Source organism: Scylla paramamosain, chromosome 41 (genome assembly GCF_035594125.1).
Source record: "Scylla paramamosain isolate STU-SP2022 chromosome 41, ASM3559412v1, whole genome shotgun sequence".
NCBI lineage: Eukaryota > Metazoa > Arthropoda > Malacostraca > Decapoda > Portunidae > Scylla > Scylla paramamosain.
The window spans coordinates 8,654,467-8,664,466 of NC_087191.1; the positions used below are offsets into that span (position 1 = coordinate 8,654,467).

The 10,000-nt window shown below is 38.2% G+C and overlaps 2 protein-coding genes across 3 annotated transcripts in view; one reads left to right on the plus strand and one right to left on the minus strand.

Moving 5' to 3' along the window:
• LOC135092930 (phospholipid phosphatase 5-like) overlaps nt 1-5,368 on the minus strand; it is a 9,250-nt gene extending 3,882 nt beyond the window's left edge. For both annotated transcript variants that reach the window (XM_063991731.1, XM_063991732.1), the window contains exons 1-3: nt 5,213-5,368; nt 2,219-2,324; nt 513-660 (exon numbers count right to left, since the gene is read on the minus strand). In XM_063991731.1, the coding sequence (XP_063847801.1) occupies nt 513-660; nt 2,219-2,324; nt 5,213-5,289 (331 nt within the window). In that variant the 5' untranslated portion in view covers nt 5,290-5,368. The remainder of the gene's footprint in view (nt 1-512; nt 661-2,218; nt 2,325-5,212) is intronic.
• Nucleotides 5,369-8,574: 3,206 nt separating this feature from the next.
• LOC135092928 (matrix metalloproteinase-2-like) overlaps nt 8,575-10,000 on the plus strand; it is a 68,397-nt gene continuing 66,971 nt past the window's right edge. Inside the window, exon 1 of the mRNA XM_063991729.1 lies at nt 8,575-8,952. Coding sequence (XP_063847799.1) covers nt 8,713-8,952 — 240 coding nt within the window. The 5' untranslated portion in view covers nt 8,575-8,712. The remainder of the gene's footprint in view (nt 8,953-10,000) is intronic.

Below are 10,000 nucleotides of genomic sequence, written 5' to 3' on the forward strand. Positions count from 1 at the left end.
GCCTCCCATTCACTTATTCCTGCTATCTCTCTCTCTCTCTCTCTCTCTCTCTCTCTCTCTCTCTCTCTCTCTCTCTCTCTCTCTCTCTCTCTCTCTCTCTTATCCTTCTAAATTTGCTTAAATTCAGTTTTGTTATGTTTCTATCTTATATTTTTATACTTTCATGAGGTTTGATGTCTGGTACGCTTAATTTTCTGTTTTTTCCCACTTATTCACTCTCATCTGCTTTTTCCTTGCCTTTTTTCATTTTATCTGTGACATTTCTATTTCATACTTCTATAAGGAAATGAGCTTCAATTTCTAGCACACTTCATTTTCTGTTTCTGTTGCTCGCTCATTCACTCATTCACTCTCCACACACAGCACCACAGAATCCTAACCTAACCAAACCAACCTACCAAACCTAACCTAACTAACAAACCAATCAACTTAACCTAACAAATAAATAGATAAAAATAAAATAAAATAATGAATAAATAAATAACCAACTAACCTAACCTAACCTAACTCACCCACGAAGAGCTTGATGATATCCGTAACGACCCCATTGAGACCCAGCGCGAGGGAGAAGGCGAGGAGACCCTGGGTGAGCTCCGTCCTGTCCCTCTTTACCAGGTAGTAGAGCAGCATGATACTTGTCGGCACCAGGAACACTAGGGGCTGGAAGGAAGGGGTGTTGTGAAGTGTTACCCTTTGTATTAAGATGTTGTGGTGTGGTTTTGAAATTGTTAAGGTCATGCATGTTTTGGTTGGTGAGATGTGTGGTAATGGCTGCTATAAAGGGTTTTTTTGTGAGTTATTTGGGTTTGTATTAGGATCCTGCATTTTTTTTTTTTTTTCAGTTTTTACATTGATGCATAGTTTTAGTTCACTGAGGTGTGTGTGTGTGTGTGTGTGTGTGTGTGTGTGTGTGTGTGTGTGTGTGTGTGTGTGTGTGTGTGTGTGTGTGTGTGTGTGTGTGTGTGTGTGTTGGTGTCAGGAAGATTAGTGGCTGACAGGAAAGAATCTTGTGAGTTAAGATTTGTGTTAGGGTTTATGGGATGCTAAAGGTTTTGCGTAATTGGCATTTGAAATATTACCCCAGTGTGAATTCCTTTACTGTTCTGAGGGCGGATCTAACAATATGCTGCATTACGGACTAACAGGACGTGCTCTTATCTGCTTGGCTATGTGAAGGAAATGGCATGGCGTCACAATGCAGCACGGAACTGATAGGCAACCACAGGTATCAAGTTCGCTTTTCCTACAATATACTTCCTCCCGGCTCCTTCCACGCATGCGACTGTTCTCAGCGCTAAGTTAGGTGCAGCCATATATTTAGAGGGATTCTTTTGACCATGTTGTAAAGGGGAAAAGCTTTGAAACATGTGGTGACAGGAAGGTGATAGCCAGCACAATACTCTGGCTGGTCCAACTCAGAACTACTAACAATGTTGATTCATACGTCTTACAGTAAACACCTGATATGTACCAACCAGTGATGCTGCTTTGGAGATTTTAAGGTAATATTTAAGGTGATGCATTTTTTGGTCATTGAGAAGTGTGTGTATTTGTGCTAAAGGCTGAAATAAAGAGAATATCAGTTACCTAATTGTCTAGATTAAGAATTGTATTTGAGTTTATATTGTTTTAGAATTGTTATGTTAAAATGTTTTCTGTTCCTTAAGGTGTGTGTGTTTGAGGAAAATTAGTGAATGAAATAAATTTTTTTTGTCAATTATTAATGGAAAGACAAGGGTTTATATCATGATTTATAAACTAGTGAGTGTTGTAGCTTTGAAATTGTTAAGATAATACATTTTTTGTCTTGTCCATTAAGGTGTGTGTGTGTGTTAAAGTTAGGAAGATTAGTGGCTAAAATAAAGGTATTTTTGTGAATTATTAATGGAAAGACAAAGATTTATATCATGATTTATAAACTAGTGAGTGTTGTAGCTTTGAAATTGTTAAGGTAATGCATTTTTTGTCCATTAAGGTGTGTGTGTTTGAGTCAGGAAGATTAGTGGCTGAAATAAAGGTGTTTTTATGAATTACTAGGGTTTGCATTAAGCATTGTGTACTGATGCATGGTGTAGCATTAATTATGAATTGTTCTGGTAATGCAGTTCATGATCAGTGAGGTACATGTGTGTATTAATGCTGACTGATAAAATAAGGAGCTTTTTCTTTACTCAGGGTCCAGACGAGTTTACATTGCAGTTGGCACCCCCACACTCACCCACAGCAGGCCGTTGGGGACATAAGAGGGGGTGCGGGGGTTCTTGTACAGCCACAGCTCATCCCGGTGAATCTTGCGCACAAAAGGTGAGGCATTCTCCAGCTCTCTGTGGTGCAAGAGGAACATTAGGATGGACATTGGAAGATTCTGTGTGTGTGTAAGTAAGTGTCCTGTTTACCTACACTTGTATATATATATATATATATATATATATATATATATATATATATATATATATATATATATATATATATATATATATATATATATATATATATATATATATATATATATATATATTCTCCACAGGTAGTTTCAAGACACTTATCATTCAGTTTTTGACTATGGTGTCTCATTGTGTTTGGGGAGTGGCACCTCTGTAAGCTAGTTTTTTATTTATTTATTTTTTTATTTTGTTGCCCTTAACTGGTGCTCTTCCTACATATATAAAAAAAAAAAAACAGAGAGAGAGAGAGAGAGAGAGAGAGAGAGAGAGAGAGAGAGAGATGAAGAAATAAATGTTACTAGTTTTTACATTCCCAAGTAAGGTACAAGTTACAAGGGGATCTGATGGAGGTCTGTAAGTGGTGTAGGGGACGTAACAAGGGTGATGTATGCAAAATCCTCTGGGTCAGTACTTTTTATAAGTAATCTATAAATTTCATTAGATACATTGATCATCTGGCTAAAAAGTTATGGTTTATGAAGGTTAGCTACACACTATAAATTAATTTTCTGAAGTTTGATCAAATACTTCAGTTAATTGTAGCTATGAATAAACAGGACAAGAGATCATGGGTTCAAGCTTGGCAAAGTTAAATTTCAGAGAGGAAGGAAGGAAACGGTTCTCAAAATAGTGGCAGATGAACCAAATAATCATGTTTTTATTATCGTTCAATAATTTAATATCCACAGCCACTGTATTCCACCACTTCCTCTTCTCTCTCCACCTCTTCACTAACTTAATATCCACAAACACTGTACTCCACCACCTCTTCAGTAATTTAATATTCACAAACACTATTCCACCACTTCCTCTTCTCTCTCCACCACTTCACTAATTTAATATCTACAACCACTGTATTCCACCACCTTCTCTTCTCTCTCCACCTGTTCAGTAACTTAAAATCCACATACACTGCATTTCACCACCTCTTCACTAATTTAATATCAACAACCACTGTATTCCACCACCTCCTCTTCTCTCTCCACCTCTTCAGTAACTAAACATCCACAAACACTATTCCCCCACCTCTTCTCTCTTTATCAGCACCACCACCTCTTCTCTCTATTTCAGCACCACCTCCTCTTCTCTCTATATCAGCACCACCACCTCTTCTCTCTATTTCAGCACCACCTCCTCTTCTCTCTATTTCAGCACCACCTCCTCTTCTCTCTATTTCAGCACCACCTCTTCTCTCTATATCAACACCACCTCCTCTTCTCTCTATATCAGCACCACCTCCTCTTCTCTCTATATCAGCACCACCTCTTCTCTCTTTATCATCACCACCTCCTCTTCCCATCCTCTTCAGTACCCAAATCAATAATCTACAATCATTCCACCATTCATACGCCACCTCCTCCTCTCCTCTCCACCTATTCAGTAACTCACAAACACTAATTCCTCGCCAGCCCTCTCCACCTCCTCAGTCGTGTAATACCAGCTGGACGTAACCCTCACAAATGCTGAACAAGTCTGGCATGATTCAAGTGATAAATGGTATGACATATTTGCAGTGTTGAAACAGGTGTGGCTTATTACAGGCATAGAGGCATCAGGTATGAGAGAGAGAGAGAGAGAGAGAGAGAGAGAGAGAGAGAGAGAGAGAGAGAGAGAGAGAGAGAGAGAGAGAGAGAGAGAGAGAGAGAGAGATTGTCAGACTGTTAAATACTAAATAAGGGCATTGTTAGTATTATTTTATTTATTTACTTATTTTTTATTTTCTTTTTTATTTTTTGCAATAAAGTTCAGTTTTCATCTTATGTTTACAGTGCAATTATTTCATTAAGTCTATTGTACTGTCTGCAATTATTTCATTAAGTGTATTGTACCGTCTTTGTTGAAGCAGCCTTATAAAGAAAATAAAGGTAAAAGAAGGTAGGATAAAGCAAGAAAAGATAGGCAAAAGTCTTTGTTGAAGCAGCCTTATAAAGAAAATAAAGGTAAAAGAAGGTAGGATAAAGCAAGAAAAGATAGGCAAAAGAAGTCAAGAAGGTAAGTTAAGTAAGGATAAAAAAAAATGATAAAGCAAAGATAAGCAAAAGAAAGAAGGTAATTTAAGTAAGGATTAAACAAACAAAATGAAGATAAAAAGAACATGGTGTAAATTAAGTAAAGATAAACAAAATGAAGATAAAGAAGATGAATTAGGGAAAGATAAGTGAAATAAAAAAGGTAAATTAAGTAAAAAATAAACAAAATGAAGATAAAAAAAAACAAATTAAGTAAAGATAGACAAAGAAAATACTGTAAATTAAGAGTAAATATAAACTAAATAAAGATAAAGTAAGGATAAAAATAGCAATCTAGGCAACACGTGGCGGGTCACAACACAAACAACACACACGCGGCGCCTTGACCCTCACCTGACCTGACCTGTCTCCACCACCACCACTATCACCATCCCAGGGCCAGGACACGAAAATCAGGTCAAAGCTTAAGTTAGGTTAAATTTAGATTAATTTATTTCATTAACTTAACCAAAACCCTCATTGTAAACACGATTAAAAGTGCATAATATTTTTGGCTATAAATACATAATAGGTGCCTGGAAATTAACAAACTAAGGTTATTTTACTATGACCTGACGCCATGACTGCCAGACCTGACCTCAGCGACCACCACCACCACCACCACCAGGCCAGGGCACCAAAACGAATATTTTTTTCAACACCGCAACACCTGGATGGCCGGGACAGGTGTTCTGGGTTAATTAACAGGCTGTACACAGGTGGGGGTGGACGGTAAGGGGCTAATGAACTGGTACTTACAGGAATATGACGGATAGTACAGCGCGGGTGACTATTTCCAAGACAAATGTAGCGTGTGTCTCCGCCCACCGTCCCATCCTCCTCCAGCCTCCTCTCTCTCTCTCTCCCTCTCTCTCCCAATGTCAGCTGTTCACATTTTAGCCTTTGTAACGGCACTCCTTGACGTTCTTTCTTGTCTACTCTGCTTCTTTTCTTTTGATTTCTTCTCACAAACTAAAATCTATGTACTGTTTTTATTTACTTTATTTTTATTTTATTATTCTTATTATTTTTTTTCGGGGGAATAGAGTGTTTTTCAAATTGTGGAAATAAGCAGGCATGCTTTATACAGGGACTGCCACGTGTAACCCTGATGATTTCCTGTAGCTTGCCTCGTATTTTTGTGTTCTCATGAGCTTTAAAAGATTAGACAAATTTATGGTTAATGATAGGTGTAAATGGGCCGGCATGTCTTATACAGGGCCTGCCATGCGTAGGCCTAATGGCTTATAGCTTCCCTTATTTTCTCACTTCCTCATGTTGTAATCTGTCCGATAAGTAAGTATTCACAATGTTAACAGATAAGGCCACGTGCAAGTGCGGCTAAGCAGTCATTTTTCTTGTCCTGGCGTGGTTTTCTTGTGTTTTTGTTTTTAAAGTGTATAATTGATATCTTGTGGCCTGCATGATTAGCGTCTTGTGATCTGCTTCGCTTGGCATCGCTTCGTCGTCTTCTTCAGTTGTCTCTTGTGGTTTGTACTGAAATGTTACACCTACTTTTCCAGCACTGAATGAAAAACGGAATAATTTAAAATAATACTTCTATAAGATAACACATTAATATTTTCGTAACACTACATTCTAAATAGTATTCCAGTAACTATATGTTTGATAATAATAATAATAATAATAATAATAATAATAATAATAATGAGATTAAGAAGAACCAAATCATTTCAAATAATACTTACATAACATAATTTTCTTACTACATGTTAAATAAACAGTATTCCAATAACTATCTATGTTCCATAATAACAATAATAATAATAATAAAAATACTATCTAATTTCATACTTTATCAGCTGGCGTGGTTTTCCAGTACCTCTTCTCTATACAACCATAACGCAATACAAATTTCCTTAACCTCTTTTAGTTTCCTGTGCCATTTACTGTTTCTTTTATCTGGAGCCCTCGCCGGTGATCAAGAATGCTGTATGGCTGACAACTGACAATCTCTCTGCGTCAGCCCAAGAGAGAGAGAGAGAGAGAGAGAGAGAGAGAGAGGTTCCCGCATGAGTTACAATGCATATTCATGACTAAATTGTGTCAGTACCCCCCATGCCCAGGCTACCCGTGTTTACTGTGGTGGATCAGGCAGTGGGTGAGTTATGGTGTGTGCTGTTCATTGGTCAGTCAGTGGCGGTACTTGTGTTGTTGTCGTTGTTGTGGTTGTTGTTTTGGGGTGCCTGGACTCATACGTTACTTGGGGCCCCCGCTGCATACCACTAGCATAGCAAAAGTCGAATGCATAGTTTCAAATAGCAAGGCAAAGCAACTGCCATTCAGTAACGTGTGAATATAAACGAGAAAGTTGGCCTCTCTTTGTGATGCAATGTGCTGTCCTCTGAAGCGTTGCACAATTCTGCATGTATTTTTCATTCATTCCGTCTATGTATTTAGAGTCTGGTTTAGTTTCGTTTTATGTTTTGCTTTTTTTTTTTTTTTTTTTTTTGTCAATCTTTGCTGTTGTTGTTGTTGTTGTTGTTTTATTATTATTATTATTATTATTATTATTATTATTATTATTATTATTATTATTATTATTACTATTATCATTATTATTATTATCAGATTACGCAGTACAGTTTGCTGATAACGCTTAAAATATATTACAGTTTTAAACATCTTATTACCACTGTTTTGGGAGGCAGGGGTAAATAATAGCAAAATAAATGAGTAAATAAAATAAATAGATAAACAAATAAAAATAAATAGGCTCGTTGAAATCATAAATCTAGTATTTCATTGTCAATACTAAAAATACATATATAACAATAAATATTGTCGTAGAAATAACATAACTTTTTCCATTAATAGTAAAAAAAAAAAAAAAAATAGAGATAAAAATAAATACGGTCGTTTGAATAACAATTGTTTTTTCCCGCCATTTCAGCGCGCCGACTGCCAGTATAAACAGACAAGGGGGTGAGATAATTTCCACAGCTGCGTTCCTTGCCAATACTATAGACTCTTTGGCACTACCTTGAGGGACATCACCTAGACTAGTAAGGCAGCATTTAGTATTGTACCTCGTGTATTCTTTATTGCGCTTAGATTAATTATTATTATTATTATTATTATTATTATTATTATTATTATTATTATTATTATTATTATGAAACACTGGTAGCTACTGAGATACTATTATATTAGAATGAAGTGTTAAGTAAGAAGAAAATGGAAAAAGAGAAAAATCACGCGTTATCTTTGTGTTATAAAATTATTTAGCGGTGAAGGAAGTGTAAGTAGATGAGAAAGATATTAAAGAAGAGAAGAAGGAAAGGAGGAAGGAAGAAAGGAAATATCTGAATGTATCGCAAGATTAAGGAAGTGTAAATAGAAGATGACATAAATAGAAGAGGAGAGAAGGAAGGAAAGAAAGGAATGTGAGAATATATCGCGAGAAAGAGAAGCAAAAAGTCTAGATTCATGAAGGACAAGATCAGAGAGAGAGAGAGAGAGAGCATCACTACTGGTCCACCACCACCACCACACCACCACTAAACCCCACGTGGAGTTAGAGCGAGAAGCGAAGCGGAGAGAGAGAGAGAGAGAGAGAGAGAGAGAGAGAGAGAGAGAGAGAGAGAGAGAGAGACGGCAACCGACAACAACAACAGCAGCAGAAGGAGGAGGAAGAGGGAGAGGGAACAGAGGCAGCGGGAGAGAGGGAGAGGGAGAGAGAGAGAGAGAGAGAGACCCGAGACAACTCTGCTGACTGCCTTCCCTTTGGCTGGCTGGGCTGGCTACTCGCTGCTCAGTGCCGCGGGTGACGTTAGAAGGTGAGGTTGCGTCGCTCCGTGTCTCCTCTTCCTCCCTTCAAAAGCTTTAGTTGCAGGAATCCCGCCAAGTGCTTTCACCTCCTTGCTTTTCCCTCAAGTTCCCGTGGCGTGAGGAACAAAGGAGCATCGCGTCTGTTTCCTGTAGCCTGTTAAAATACGAGGAACTGCGTGCATGTGTGTGTTTACATCAGAAACGTTCAGGAAAAACAAGTAAAATGAGAAAAATGTTTTGTGCTGTGGTAAATGAGTACAAGGGAGGAGAGGAGACGGTGCACATTGTGAAAGCCCTGAAATGAACTGCTGTGAGGGAGGAGGCGGAGGGAGAGAGAGAGGAGAGGAGGAAGAGGAAGAAGGAGAGTGGATGGCAGTGAATGAATGAAAAAGCGGGAGAGGAAAAAAATAAAAACAAGACAAAACAAAACAAAAATATAACTATAACTATTCCCCTCTCACAAAACGATGACCTGTTTCGCTGGTGTCAAGGGGCGTGACCTCCTCCCCGGTGCCAGTGCCATGTCAGGAGTGGCAAAGGGAGGCAGGCACTCAAACAAACACGAGGCGAGAACTGGCTGTCTGTCTGGTCTGCGCTCCGTGGTGGTGGTGGTGGTGGCGGCGCTGAGTGTGGCGGGCTGTGTACAGAGAGGGGCGTGTGTCCCTAGTGGTGGCAGGGAGAAGAGAGACATTATTGATGACAGAGTGGTGAGTATGTGAGTCAGTGAGTGAGTGAAAGGAGTAGATAGTGAATAGATTAAGTTACTTTAGGTTTAATGAGGGTTAGGTAGATAGATAGATATTGATTGGTGAGTGAGTAGTGAGTGAGGGGTAGAAATATTAGATAAGTAGATAGGTTAAATAAGATGGGTAGATGGGTGAATATTATTGGTGACAAAGTGCCTGAGTGACTGAGTGAGTGAGAGTAGAGAGATTAAATAGGTAGATAGGTTAGGTTACGTTTAATTAGATGGATTGTTATGGATGACAAATTAGTGGGTGAGCGAGTGTTGAGTGTGAAGAATAGATAGGTTAGGTTTGAGTGAGGTAGAAAAAAAATCAGATAGGTTAGGTTAGGTTTAATGAAAAAATGAGTAAGAGATGGAAATATTAAATAGGTGAAGTTAAATAAGATAGATGTATTAAAAAGAGATGAAAGAAAGACTATTTATGAATGGCCATGAACAGAGAGAGAGAGAGAGAGAGAGAGAGAGAGAGAGAGAGAGAGATAGTATTCATCAAAGAACGTTTGTTTTTGGGGTGAACGTTTTTTTTTTTCTTCATTTTGCCTTATTTGGTGTTTATATTAGTGTGTGTGTGTGTGTGTGTGTGTGTGTGTGTGTGTGTGTGTGTGTGTGTGTGTGTGTGTGTGTGTGTTTTACTTCCTTCCTAAATATATGCACTGACGTTTTCTCTCTCTCTCTCTCTCTCTCTCTCTCTCTCTCTCTCTCTCTCTCTCTCTCTCTCTCTCTCTCTCTCTCTCTCTCTCACACACACACACACACACACACACACACACACACACACACACACACAGCATCTCTATTTATATATGCGTAATTTTCCATATATATATAATTATTTTCTTCTTCAATCTGTTTATCTAGCTACCTATCTATCTGTCTGTCTATCTGTCTGTCTGTCTGTCTGTCTGTCTGTCTGTCTGTCTGTCTGTCTGTCTGTCTGTCTTTATTTGTCTGCCTGCCTGCCTGTCTGTCCATCTATCTATCTATCTATCTATCTATCTATCTATCTA